Source organism: Podarcis tiliguerta (genome assembly GCF_965153285.1).
Source record: "Podarcis tiliguerta genome assembly, chromosome: 12".
In the NCBI taxonomy this organism is placed as follows: domain Eukaryota; kingdom Metazoa; phylum Chordata; class Lepidosauria; order Squamata; family Lacertidae; genus Podarcis; species Podarcis tiliguerta.
In genome coordinates this window covers 26,913,178-26,928,039 of record NC_139545.1, presented here as the reverse complement: position 1 = coordinate 26,928,039, position 14,862 = coordinate 26,913,178, and the positions used below count along the sequence as shown (strand labels likewise).

At 42.8% G+C, this 14,862-nt stretch overlaps 1 protein-coding gene across 2 annotated transcripts; it reads right to left on the bottom strand.

The window, feature by feature from the left end:
* Positions 1 to 9,911: 9,911 nt before the first annotated feature.
* On the bottom strand, positions 9,912 to 14,545 carry POLR1F (RNA polymerase I subunit F). 2 transcript variants are annotated; one of them, XM_083405511.1, is made up of 4 exons: positions 14,132 to 14,545; positions 13,015 to 13,156; positions 11,824 to 12,032; positions 9,912 to 11,282 (listed from the first exon to the last, which is right to left on the bottom strand). In XM_083405511.1, the coding sequence occupies exons 1-4, from the start codon at positions 14,368 to 14,370 to the stop codon at positions 10,958 to 10,960; spliced, it is 915 nt and encodes a 304-aa protein (XP_083261637.1). In that variant the 5' UTR covers positions 14,371 to 14,545; the 3' UTR covers positions 9,912 to 10,957. The 2 variants fall into 2 exon arrangements, with proteins under 2 accessions (XP_083261637.1, XP_083261636.1); XM_083405510.1 differs by having other exon boundaries at positions 9,912 to 11,285; positions 14,132 to 14,424.
* Between the last annotated feature and the right edge of the window lie 317 nt (positions 14,546 to 14,862).

Here is a 14,862-nt window from a genome sequence, read left to right as displayed (position 1 = left end):
AAGATGTGTATGCAAATGCGTATTTTAGGCGAAGAATGCATACAGAACGTGAAGTTTAAGGGAAGTGCATACAAATAAAATAAAATTTGATTTTTTTTATGCAAAAAACCCAACAACCACTCATGGCTGTTCATCCCTAATTGGATTGTAATGACTCCAATGAATGTCATTCTATGCTCCTTAGATAAAAGGTGGGGTAAATTTATGATAATTATCATTCTACAAGATGGTTCCAAAAGGCAATGCTTAACATCCTAGTTCCATATGAGGGCCTTTTTAGATCTTTTTATATCTGAATGCACAAATCTTTTACAAGTGTTCGTTCTCACCTGCTGAAAGTCTAGCCATTTTTTATTTACTTTGGGAAAGTTTAACCACTTCAACAGCTTATACACCCACAGAAAGAAGGATAAAAAATAGGACTAATTAATTGGGGGTGGGTTCTGCAAGTAGGCAGCAATCTCCAGCATCAGATCCCAGATGGTTCAGACGTCTCCAAGCCTTGCTTTGTTAGGTGGCATTTGGCGTGTGGGGGTGGGGAGAGAACCTTGAATTAATTATATATATGGTCTTTCAGAGGAATGGTTGCAACCAATTTTTTTTTTTTAAAAAAACATCTTAATGTTTGCTTAAATGTTTGGGGAAGTCATTAATCAAGACTAGCTGCCATCAATCTCGAAACTTGTAAAAGTCAACCGAAGGAGGCAGGAATACTTTAAAAAATGTGTTAAGCTAAAGGAATCATATGGAACTTTTTAACGGAATGTATCAAGGGAATTTGCAAACTCTAACCCCGTACAACTACAGGAAAGGCTACTGAGGCTTCTATCCTAGGGAGTAAGCATCGATGAATGCAGCGGGTCTTACTTCCAAGGAAAGAGGCATCAGACGGCATCGTGAAAGTGTGAATTAATTTAACACAGAATAATTCACCCTTGGTCGTTCCAAAGAAAGGGCAGGCATGCTGGGGAGGCGCGGAGAGCAGAGTGGCGTGCAAAATTATAAATCTGAGCAAGAGAGACAGACCGACAGAAGGCACACTTGGAAAAAAAAGCTAGGCATCATTTTAAAATATGCTAGACATGATGATTGATTTCCCATAGGGGGATTCTAAAAGATGTGCCAAGGGGGAGGGGGAGGAGCAGGAGAGGAAGAGCCTATCATTTTCAAAAGGTCATGAGAAGAACCAGAGCAGAAAAGAGCATTTGATCAAAGCCAAGCTGTCAAATCAGTGTGCTGAAATGCAGGCAGCCAAAGTTAAAACATGCTTCAGATCCTGAGCACTGCAAAGAAGGGGACTGGGTTGCTCTGAGCATTGCTGAAAACTCAAGCTTTTCGAAAGGGATCAAAGTTTGTTCCTATTTGGGTTGGCACTCTTCGGACAATACATTAGGTCTGTTCAACACACACACACACACACACACACACCACACCCTTCCTCTTCTGCTGTTCTTCCAGCCAAAACTGCTGATTGACGGATTTACAGGGCAGTCTACATATGGATCCTGCATTTTTATTTATTTATTTGTATTTAGAAATTTGCTTCCAGCCAAGAATGGATGCCTAAGCAGGCTGCAATTAAAAATCCACCAGAAGATGGAATGCAAGTCAATAGGTTGATGTACATATGGTGGAGAGAGGAGGAAGGGTCAGGGCTGGCTGAACACATTTTGCTGCTGAAAGCAGATCCCAAATTGACTCCCACCTGCCACTAAGGCCAATGCTTTAACTATCAGTGCTGACTCCTATGGGCCAAGGCACTTTTGGGGCCCCAATGCATCTCTTGCCATTTTAAGAGAAAGAGAGAGGTGTTAGTGGTGAGTTCTGGCACCTCTTTTTCCTAGAAAAATTGCTCTTCAGGAAGGTTCCAGTAACTACTGAAGAACAGCAACCCTACTTCAACCTGGTGCCTTTCATATGTTTTGGACATTCATGTCATTTTTAACCATTGACCATGCTGGCTGGAGCACCATATTGGGAAAGCCTTTTATATGCACTTACTTGGGAGTAAGACCCCATTGAATAAGACTTATTCTGAGTTGGCATGCATAAGATTGTGCCGCAATTAAATAAATTTAAGGGATGGCGAAAATGTCATACATAAGAGTAAATAGAAAACAATTGATTTGATCAGATAAATAAAATGCTTATTAATAAGTAGTGCTTTCAGCTGCTAGAGATCTAAGGTATAATGCAAAGAATAAAGTAGAATATTTAGAATGCCCCTATTTGGCCACAACTAGATAGTATCTGTCTATTGCAATTGCTTGCTTTGGAAATTTTATTTATACATGGGAATGCTTGCAAAATCCTCTAGTAATTTTTCTCCCATGCATGCACACACAGAGCTTGCTTATTTCAATGGAGAAATTCCCCAAAGTTTGTGTCCGAAACCTTTTGATTACTTTTAGCATGGCATGGCCAATCCATATGTAAAGCAATACTCCGCCATGTGGCATTTTGCAAAAACAAAGCAGTGTTTTAGAAAGCTTCAGTAACAGAAGTCACAAGTGTTACGTTCTTTAAAAACACTGGATTAGACAGGGGTAGCTTTTCTTCCTGTGGAAACATCTTCTGAGAAAAATGTATAGTGGATAGATTGATATCTCCATCACATTTCAAATTTAAGCATGCACACGAAAGCTCATACCAATAACTAACTAACTTGGTCTCTAAGGTGCTACTGGAAGGAATTTTTTAATTTTTTATTTTATTTATTTTGTTTTGTTTAAACAAATAAAAGAAAGCCAGAGAAATTTAACCAAACCACGTGGAAGTAAATGCTTCACATACAGAAGATACCAACTTCCATCCTCGTCATCTCCAATCAGGGTAGTTCAAGACCTTTTACTTTCTGAGGCAGAAGCTGGGACGGGAGCAACGGGAGCTCACCCCATTGTGCAGATTCAAACTGCCAATCGGCAGGCCCAAGAGGCTCAGTGGTTGACCACAACTGCCAATCTAGCAGTTTGAAAGCATACCAGTGCAAGTAGATAAATAGGTACTGCTGCGGTGGAAAGGTAAATGGCATTTCCAGGAGCTCTGGCATGGGTTTCTAAGCAGAGGTTAGATGGCCATCTGTCATGGATGCTTTAGCTGAGATTCCTGCATTGCAGGATGTTGAGCTAGATGAGCCTTGGGGTCCCTTCCAACGCTACAATTTTATGATTCAATGAACACTCATGAGCCTCAGTTTTAAGAAGCAAGTATAATTTTAAAAATAAGAAATGGATTTTCTCTTTTACAGCTCTTAACTAAGACGCCTGCATTTGGACTGGGTCTCGAAAAGGCACATATACTCTGTGTTCTCCACAGTAATGCAAGAGTTCTGCTGAGTAGCAAAGGGTTACATGGGATGCAGTTTTGAAGTTTATTAATATCAATGGGAACTTTGCCACTGACTTCAAGAACTGTGGGCTGTACCTTTAACAGTTTTTTTTTTTTAAGGGCCTAAACGATTTAAGCAATGGAACAGACATCACTTCCATTTGGAAAACTATCATTCCCATAGATCTCAGATTACCTTCTGCGGCTTTTAGTCTTTTTTCTATCCATTTAACTACTTTTTTTTTTTTTACGTCTTTGATCGTGTTTTACTCATTTCCTGCAGCATGCTAACATCTCTTGGCTATCTTCTCCATTAAGAGCTAGTTTTATCCTGCAGTGTTCAAATGGTTTAGAATCAGAAGTGTAACATGTGTTTCATGTGATATGTGTGTGTGTGTTTTATATATGTATAAAAGCTGTAGTTCAAAAAGATCTTTTAGCCATGTGAGACTTTTTATTTGAATGGCAGTGCATTGTGATAAGCTTTTGAAAGCCCCAAATTTCATAAGCCCACTGTCTTCCACCCCTTTTTTTTGCTGTTCAAAAGAAGCAAACTGAGAAACCCAACTGTGCTTAAGTCCATTGATTTCAGTGGACCTACTTGGAGTGTGTTGCAGCTGGATCTCAGTCATAATTCCATAATTCTGTTTGGGATTGTGGCACAAGCCTATTGGGGGGAAAATTCTCATTTATTTAGGTTTGGCTATTTATATACTATCAAACCTATCCATTCTTAAGGAAATCAGCCCTGAGTGCTCACTGGAAGGACAGATCCTGAAGCTGAGGCTCCAATACTTTGGCCACCTCATGAGAAGAGAAGACTCCCTGGAAAAGACCCTGATGCTGGGAAAGATGGAGGGCACAAGGAGAAGGGGACGACAGAGGACGAGATGGCTGGACAGTGTTCTCAAGGCTACCAGCATGAGTTTGACCAAACTGCGGGAGGCAGTGGAGGACAGGAGTGCCTGACATGCTCTGGTCCACGGGGTCACAAAGAGTCGGACACGACTAAACGACAACAACAATTTATATACTGCCCAAGTTAGCCATGTCCACTGAGCAGTTCACAAGTTAAAATCTATAGAGCATAAATACAATTAAAACAATAGCTGCACTAGGATAAAGGTTGGCATGATGTAATATGAAGCAACTTTTGTCATTTTTGGGAAGTCAAATTTTTGGGGGGGGGGGTAGGAGGGAACAGTAAAGGCGAAAACATAATCATTCTAATTTTAAGGCCCTTAAGAACACAAAGGTTTTTGTCTGGTGCCCAAAAGTTCCTCCCATATGCATTCGGGCAAGCCTCTCTGAGGACATTCCATAAATGGGGTTCCACCACTGAGAAGGCCACTTGCAGTAACCACTGGCCTCACCTCATTAGGCAAGAGAACCTGCAGCAGTGAAGATCCAAGCAGGTTTATATGGGAGGAAGAGATCCTGCATGTTGGATGACATCACTTGGAAAATAGAGTCACAGCATTAACAACAAATGCATGCTGCCACCACCCTTTGGCCAACATTGCTTACCTTAGAACTGGGAAATAATGATTTCAGAATGGACCATGAGTAGTTACACAGTCAAACGTAATGGAATTAACGGATTCAAACTGCTAAGCTTCGTGCAAGTGTTTCCACGGACCCTGTAGGTTTTTACTGTAAAGGTCTCAAACACCTGCAAGGAATTCCATTATATTCTTATCCTTTAAATCCACAATGAAAATGCAATAGGCTAAGCTTCAGGTTCCTTCTAGACATCACCTAACGGTGTCCTTTTGGCAGGGAAATGTCTATAATACATGCTAAATGTTTTAATATAAGTCACAAATCATGACAGCGAATGAGGCATTTTTAGGCATATGGAAAGCAGTGTCTGAAGTCACTAGGAAACTCTGAAGTTGCCTTTTTAACACATTATAAATCTTTATTAAAATGATTCATAAGCACAATACTGGCAGCATGAACACAAATGTTGCCATATTTTATCCTTCGGTCACATAATAGACATGGCTTCAAATTGATTTTAAAAATGGTGATGGGTGAATTTATTTTCACTCGATTCAGAACCAGCATAGTAATTATGAGCTTTCTCCATGAACGTTCAGGGAGGGAAATCTGTTTCAGAGCTTTCTTATGGCTCATAATGTTGCCATATGCAGTGATGGCATTGGACAAAAACCCTTTGCTGCATAGCACACTGGGAACTGTAGTTCCCAGCACCAGCCATAGAGGAGCTCCATAATCCAGGAACAAGGATGTGTTCTAGACCATACAAAACCATTGGCAAGAAACAATCAAAAGCAGTTCCCAAATATGGTAGTTACTTACCACCACCAGTACGCCCCCCCAAAAAAAGATGCCTGTTTGGGTGTATACCTCTGGATAAAGATGAGTACACTAGTTCTGCCTTTCTATCCCCTTCACCTTCACGAGTTAGATGGCAACAGCCTGCAATGGCCACCAGCTTAGTTTTGAGAGGGACTTAGACAAATTCAGGGACGCGGGTGGTGCTGTGGGTTAAACCAGAGAGCCTCGGACTTGCAGATCAGAGGGTCGGCGGTTCGAATTCCTGCGACGGGGTGAGCTCCCGTTGCTCGGTCCCTGCTCCTGCTAACCTAGCAGGTCGAAAGCATGAAGTGCAAGTAGATCAATAGGTACCGCTCCGGCGGGAATATAAACAGCGTTTCCGTGTGCTGCTCTGGTTCGCCAGAAGCAGCCGGCTCCCTTGGCCAATAAAGCGAGATGAGCGCCGCAGCCCGAGTCGGCCATGACTGGACCTAATGATCAGGGGTCCCTTTACCTTTACCCTTAAACAAATTCTAAGGCTATCAGTGTTTACTAGTTGTGACAGCCATGCTCCACTGTCAAGGGGCAAAATGTCATTGGATGCCAGTTGCTGGAAACAGCATGAGGGGTGAGTGCTGTTGCACTCAGGTCTTGTTTGTGGGCTTCTTGCAGACAGCTGGTTGAGAACAGGATGCTGAACCACCGATCTCATTTTCAGGATCTCCTTCCACATTCCAAGCTGAAAAAGCATTTAACTGGGCCTCAATTTTTAATGCAGCCAAGCCTCACAACCTGGACATACAGTGGTACCTTAGGTTAAGAACTTAATTCGTTCCGGAGGTCTGTTCTTAACCTGAAACTATTCTTAACCTGAGGTACCACTTTAGCTAATGGGGCCTCCCGCTGCACCACCACTGCACAATTTCTGTTCTCATCCTGAAGCAAAGTTCTTAACCCAAGGTACTATTTCTGGGTTAGCAGAGTCTGTAACCTGAAGCGTCTGTAACCCCAGGTACCACTGTATTTGTTTTAGGAAGCAAGTATTTACAAAGTTCAGCATCATCACTTTTAGTGTATCTCTACTGAGCTCACCATTTCTGGTATGCTTTGAAAACTATACTTCACTTCAAACCTTCCCCACCCCACTCCCTCACCTGCCACATAGTTTAGGTTCCAGTCAAGGACTATCGAGTAGCATTCACACACAAGCACCTTTGGAAAGCAAAGAACAGAAGCTGCTTTTAGAAATGAGGGTCTAAGACCCTCAAGAGATCACCTCTTCCTAAAGATAGGATCGCTCAGAATAAGCTCAAGATGGGACAGCTTCACAACAGTTTCTGTATAATCATTTTTTCAAGTGACTCCTACAGGTTAAGAGTCAGGTGTGGATAAACGTTGGGCAAATCTGTGGAGCAATCCCCACATCTTTCCCTTCCTCTCATAATCATTCAGCAAAATGGTAAAGAAATAAAACCAGCAGCCTAAGTTAGCTATCCCAAAGACAAAGTTCAATTTTATCTGCATTCACAGAAGGTGTGACATAACCAGAATGCAAACAGCTTAGATGGGCCTTAAAATTTTGGACATTTCAAGTGACATCGCACCGTCTTTGAACTGAAAACCTAGGGTAGCTAAAAATATCAAAGGAAGTTACAATGTGCGTAGAATTTGTATATATACCGTATTTTCCGCCCTATAGGGTGCACTGGCCCATAGGACGCACCTCGTTTTTTTTGGGGGGGGGGAATGAATAAAAAAATTTATTTCCCCCCCCCCCAGCCACGGGGCTGGGGTGGGGGAAGCCCGAGCTTCCCCAGCCCCCAGAACAGGCTGCTATCCGCAAGCCTTGCGAACCCGCGGGAACTCCTGCCGAGTTCGCAAGGCTTGTGGACACCTGCGGAACTCCCGCCGGGCTTGCAAGACTTGCGGATAGCTTCCTGAAGCCTGGAGAGCGAGAGGGGTCGGTGCGCACCGATCCCTCTCCCTCTCCAGGCTTCAGCGAAAGCCTGCATTCGCCCCATAGGATGCACACACACTTCCCCTTCATTTTTGGAGGGGGGAAAGTGTGTCCTATAGGGCGAAAAATACAGTAAATGCCAATTTAGAAAGGATAACTTTAATTTAAATAAAAGTGTAATGCATTATAGTGCAGAAGACTGTCCAAGTGGCACGAGTGGCTGTTTGCTGTCCAAGTACTAACTGGGCAAATTCAAGATCCCCTGCTGTTTGGATATGTGGTGTTTTGGTTGTGTTTTTAGGAAATTTTATTGTTGCATTTTTAATTGCTTTTATTAGTACAGCAATAGCAGTAAAAACAATCCATTGATATCCTATCACACGCTGCTTTGGAATCCTCTTGGTTTCATGGGGCATGGGAGAATATGATAGAGAAGTCTAAAGGACCATCAAGTATACACAATGAAAGATGCAAATTTCTACACTCAAGTCTTCCATCTACAGGCAATAGCTAACCAGACCCCTGGCATATAAAATTAACTGCCCTTTAGGTGTGGCCTATTTTGTTGGTTGAAAAGTTTTCTATCACACAGTGCAACCAGTCATTCAGAGGAAATGGGGCCATGAATGAATAGCTTGTGAAAGTAAGGATTGATTGCTTGGGACTTCACAGTCCGCCCTAGTCTGGAGTACGATGAAACCAAACTGGCAAGTTTGTGATGGGGAACTCCAGATTCGGAGGCTTTATCCGGAGAACAGAAATGAACAGGTGAGCTGTAGCTTTCATGGCCTCATTGTAGGCTTCCAAATTGCATGAGGCTGGCCACTGTTTAAAAATGCTGAGCTAGATGGGCCTTGGATCTGGATCCAGCAGGCCTGGATAGCTCAGTTGGTTAGAGCATGGTGCTGATAATGCCAATATTGCAGGTTTGATCCTTGTACGGGGTAGCTTCATATTCCTGCATTGCAGGGGGTTGGACACTCTAGAACAGATGATCGTGGTTGATCGCGGGATCCTTATCGCTTGCGTTGTTTAGAATTATGTCTCCCCCCCTCCCCCCTTTGTCTTTCCCTGTGTCGCATTGTCTGCTGTAGCACTGCACCTGTCTGTTAGCTATTGTGTTGTTGATGAGTGATTTATTTAAGTTCTGCACACTTACCGATGAGCGATTTATTTAAGTTCTGCACCCCCCTCCCCGCTCAATGGATAGATCACTGCCTTTTCCCCCCCCCGGGAGATCGTAGTCTCTTGGGAGTTGGACGTCCCTAGACTAGATGATTGTCAGGGTCCCTTCCAACTCTACGATTCTGACTCCTCATATTATTAAAAGCAGTAAGTCATAACAACTGAAAAACATCAGGGGCAAGGCCTGTGAATATCTCTGGCTATCCAGCAGGGAGAAAGAAAACCCCACTGAGAAATGGTCATTGGAGCTGATGGGAGTTTGAGCCCAATATCTGAAGCTCTCCCATCTCTGCTATACAGTGGTACCTTGGTTTATGAACTTAATCGGTTCCAGAAGTCTGTTCTTAAACCAAAGCATACATAAACCAAGGCGTACTTTCCCATACCAGCGGGAGACTCAATTTACAAATGGAGCACACTCAACGGGAAGCGAAACATGTTTATTCCAAGGCAAAGTTCACAAACCAAACACATACTTCCGGGTTTGCATTGGTCTTAATCCAAATTGTTCATAAACTAAGCTGTTCTTAAACCAAGGTACCCCTGTACTGTCCATGCACACCAGGTCTAAAGATTTCACTGCTTTTATTGGTGCTTCAAATTCCTGCTTCTTGAGATTCCATGGTGACCATTGAGAAGAATTCCCACCCCTGAACACATGCTACCTAGGCAATTAAGGCCACCAAGCACACATTATCTTGGCTGTTCCAACAAAACCATTTTATACTTAAAATGCAAATAGTATTTTTTTTATGTATTGCACAAGATAACCGTTTCATAAATGTAAAGGGCCCACTTTTTGTTCAGACATCTTGCAGTTTTCACATAGGCCTTCTCTAAGTCTCCTTGTACCAACAAACCCCAACTCGATTTCAGTGGGGGAAACCCCCCAAATTATCTGTAGTTGGAGGACTCACCAGCACAGCTAGTTGCTGCCACTTGGTTCTTTGCATTAGCAGTAGACCAAATCAATACAGACCACAGGAATGGAGAACTTCAGAGACAGCACAAGCTTGTCCCCAAGTCGATCAGCTGCGTAAAACTGCAGCCAGTCAGTTTCACCTCTCTATGTGTAAAAGCAATTTATTTAAAATTTGCCTCAATTTTAAGCTTGTAATCCCAACTGCTACAAGAGTTTTTAAAAAGAATATTCTGTATATTTGCTTTTTGACTGCATTTATTCCCTGAAAAACAGATACCATGACGGGTCTCTAGCTGTAAACAAAAATAAATCACACCATAAAGGCTCCAGGCATCACATCACCTTTGTAAATTTATAAAAATAGTTATTCATCACAAATAATTAAGAGACATGTTTTAGAGACTTCAATTTCTAGATGTAACTAAATGCCAGATTTAGTCCATTAAAATAGAAGTTATGGATGTTCAGCATAAATTTCTCCCGAAGTTCTTTTATTTTGAGAAGGATAAAGCATGACTCCCCAAAATTCTTCATAATACTTGAAAGAATACTGACTGCTCTGGGGATGTCAAGGCAAAGGTGGTTTCTGACAGCGTTCAGTCTAAACATAGTACAATATTCCCAACTTGTCCTGGGAAGACAGGGCAAATGATCAATTTTTGTCTCCCCTCCCCCCCCCCAAAAAAAATCCAATCTGCATCTCAGGAGAACAGCCTCTCAGTAAAAGAAAACTTTTAACTGAGAAGTTATCAATCCCTGGTTCAGAAGAATTATTGGAGCACATCCCCCAAATTATTGAGAAAACCTTTCCCAAGGACTAACTGGGACAAGTCTGAAAAAGACTTAATGGTGAAAATGGAACCACTGTTCCATTATTGTTCATTGTCTTTATGTGCATTAAAAGCATATTTTTGTATTTGTGGGTCTTAGTGCTGACTGGATCAAACAGAATCCATGCATACTTGCAGCATTCAAAAAGCAACTCTCTAGTTATTGATGGATTTCAGTTCCCATTCCTCCCTATCTGTGCCAGCAGGCAGAAGAAAAGATAGGTAATAACAGAGAGAGGACTCAATTTTTAGTTTGTTTGTTGGTAATGGATTCCATAAAATACAGTCTTTGGCAGCTAAAAAACCTAAGTTCTTTTCTTATATTGTTTCATATTATTTTATTCATCTTTCCTGTGCATGTAGATAATCTACAACAGCATTCCTTCTCCAACTACACCTGATGGAAGAGTTCTAGGTTCAAGTTAAGGCACTTGGTATTATCCATACTATTTCTCATTGCTTTTTCTTCTTTTTAGCTTTGGGATTTAATAATTCAGGGAGTCCACCTTCTTCCTCGCCAAGTTTTCTCTTCTTTTTCTTAGATTTGATGTGATCACTATGGTAGCCACTTGAGTCACTTGCATGCAGTCCCAGGTCTGCTCTGTGTTGCCCATTCCCTCGATCTGACGCATCAAATATTCCATTATCCCCGTCGTTGTTTCTCATCTCTTCAATACCAGCTGTCGCTATGTCCATCTCCATCTCCTCTGTGCCGTTCTGCACATCATGGGGCATTTCATGTTTTCCCTTGTGCTTTTCCTTGAACTCTTCTCCAATGCTGCTTTGGGAAAAAAGTGAAAGGGGGGCAGTAGATGAGCTTTCAAAGGATATCATATCATATATGAGAATAAGAGAAGCTACCATTATTAGCCCCTCAGAATTAAAGCTGTTTATTCTATTTCTTATTCTATTCTATTTTCAATTTGACTTGGTTTCCTCCCCATACTGTCTGTCATTTTCTTACTTTTCACTCAAAGGTCAATCTCGGCCCCCACCAGCTCACTAAATTTAAAGTGCAGTCAAATACAGCGGAGCTCATTTGAGTATACTTTACAACCTTCACTTTCAGTAATATCCTTGCTAACAAGACAGGCATTACTCTTCAGTCTAAATATAGGTGAAGCTCCAACAACACACAGACTTGTGGAAGAGAAACTATTTCCCACCCTCATCTTCATATCTTTCAACTTCTAATATTTCATCCAAATCTGTTCTCCAACTAAATTTGACATGTAATCACTCTGAGAAGACTTTGCTCCCTTATATGCTGGAAGTAAACATTCTTCTGAAGTACTTTGCAAAAAGACACATTACTGTACCTCTTTCTACAGAGTTTTCCTTTGATGCAGAACACTCCAGCAGCATCTGAATCAAAACACAATACTTTAAATATCAGTCTGTTGCCTATTTGGAAGCCAAGGTCTTTCCATTCATCGGTTGACATGTGATCAGGTTTGGGGATGGAAGCATTGAAACAGCCATGTACCAGGCAGCCTATGTGACTAGGTGCCATTTTATTGATTGTACCCTGGAAATAGACAGACAAATTAAAAAGGTATGCTATGTAGCCTCTAATTTCTCACAAATGCAAGCAGTTGTTTCTCTTACTAGTGTCTTCTATGTTCAATACGGACAATACAATAAGATATTAAGAGACACCATCACTATCTTAAAGCAGATCAGTGTCACAGGTGTGCACAGATTTAGTCTGCCAATGCACATTATAATGATTGACTTGAACACTTCAGGTGGGGTATATGTGTTAGGTTTAATGTTCACCACAGGATATGGCCCAATCTTTAGCAGCACTGCATACATTTGAAGCTCCTTGTATTACAGCTACAAAAAGCGGGTATGGAACTTTGGTGTATGCTAAAACACTAAGAAAATTAAATACAAACAGAAACATATATCCTTGCTATTTTTAGGAACTCAGTTATCCTTTCGGATTTTCAGAACCTTATCCTGTATCTGCTCAGTTGACATACATTGCAGATACCTTAAATACTGTTGCTATAACCGCTGAACTGGCAAGGTCTCAGGAACCTAACTTTTAATTAAAGCATCCAAGAGCTTGATGTGTGACATTTCTGAAGCCCTATGACCATCTGATGCTTGTGAAAGGCTTCAAGAGCAACTGTAATATATTGCTTACAAATAATTCACTCACACACACACCATGCACCTGCAGTTGCTGGCACTGCTGCAATACTAGTTAGCAATTAAAGAGCACCACACTCTCACACACATACAACAAAAAAAGAGAAGACCACAGGTTTTGCATTTAGGCACATCTAAAACCATTAATTTCAGGGGACCAACATGCAGAATACTGCATACAATCATGCTGTAAATTGTAATTACACCCTGGAGCACTATAGCAAGTCACCTCAAGTACTTTGTGTGAAGATTTCCCACAGAATACTTGTACCATGTACCAGAAAGATGATACAAAGGTCCTGTTTTAAGCATTAAAAGCAATGGTAAATAAGAAGCATTTATTTACATACCACAAGTTTTTTCCCTTCTTTAGGCTGGAACACGACAAAATCTGCTTCAATGTCCAGATGGACAGCTCCAATGTCATCAATTATATCTCCCACTTCCTTTGTTATTTTAATATCATCATAAGCCACAGGAACACCTTGAAAGCTGCAAGATAAAAGAAGCCACTGGGTAATGACACATTTCAAGGAGAGCAACTAAGAACTATGAATGGTTTTAAGGCTATAATATATCCAATGTCAGCTGCAACCAAGATTGTTCAAGTACAGTGGTACCTCGGATTAAGTACTTAATTCGTTCCAGAGGTCCGTTTTTAACCTGAAACTGTTCTTAACCTGAAGCACCACTTTAGCTAATGGGGACTCCCGCTGCTGCCGCGCCGCTGGAGCACGATTTCTGTTCTCATCCTGAGGTAAAGTTCTTAACCCGAGGTACTACTTCTGGGTTAGCCGAGTCTGTAACCTGAAGCGTATGTAACCTGATGCATATGTAACCTGAGGTAACACTGTACATCTTCCTAGTATTACCCTGAACAAGTAAGTGGAAGTAGTAAAATCTTCTAGAGATACAATTTATGTGGAAGCTGCCACATATAGGATACAAAAGGAGGAATGCAATCGAAGGGGACCTCGTCACAGTTCATGTTTGGGGGAGCCCAAAATCTAGGTCCTATATACAACAACAAATTAATCAGTTTGAGCCGCCAGACTCAAGTTGCGTCTACTAGACCCTTAAAAAAAACACCAACCCAATGTGGACTGAATCACTTTTGGAGCCCCCCTGGGATCAATGGCCCTGAAGCTTAAGCTTTATTAGTTTCGTAGTAGATCTACCCCTGGGGAAAAATATGCCCTTGTGCAGGTTTCCTACGTGCAACTGGTAGAATGCCGGACTAGAGGGGCCACTGGCCTGATCCAGCGCAGGCTTCGCTTAATGTTCTTGGCTGCCACGGGGCTCTCCCCGCTTTCGATCCGCAGAACACAGCCTTTATCCTCCGGGAGTTTGCGTCACCCGTCCTCTTTCAAGCCCCGACCACGCGCCGTGTGAAGAAGCGGCGGAGGCTGCGCAGGGCGTCCCTCCGGCCTCCCCCCCCCCCCACGGAGCTCCGCAGCCTCTTGCTACCTCTCTGAGAAGCGGCGCAGCTCGGCGTCGAGCTGCGCGCGGATGCCCGTCCTCTTGCGGTGCAGGAAGCGCGGCGGCAGGGCGACGTGCCTCCGCTGCGGAGTCACCACCAGGCACGAGTAGCGGTTCTCCGTCAGCGCCCGGGCCGCCTCGAAGGAAGGCAGCTCCACGCAGGGCGGCAGGGCGGGCGCCGGGGGAGCCGCTACTGCGGCCGGAGGCTTCTCCTCAGCCTCCTCCATGGCGCTACACGAGGCAACGTCTTCTCCTCGCTGTCGCCCAGCGATGACGTCTTCGCGACTCGCCTCGAATGGCGCGCCGAGAGGAAGAGACGGCGGGGAGGAAATGACTCCTCTTCTGTTTCCGGTGCTAGTTTGGCAGCCATCTCAGGTGTGGCCTCTCTCATCCGGGTCTTTTGGAAAGCGCTTTCTTTTTTTTAAGGCAAGAGCTCGGAGAACGGTTGGCTCGCCGGCTAAGCCCGTCAGCCTATAACGTCATCAGCCCAGCTGGAAGCTCCTCCCACATGCTAATGATTAGCCAATCCTAGCTCCCCAGTTGTTTATGTTTCACCGTGAGCCGCTAAGGTCGTTTTGCTTTGCTTTTTGGCATCACGTGCGCCTGTTATTTGAGTTTACATAATTCACTTACTGGATTTTCTAAATGCGCGACCGAGATCTCTCTGATACTATTTTTTCTTATGATATTTGTTAGTGGCTGCACTGGCTGCCTGAAAT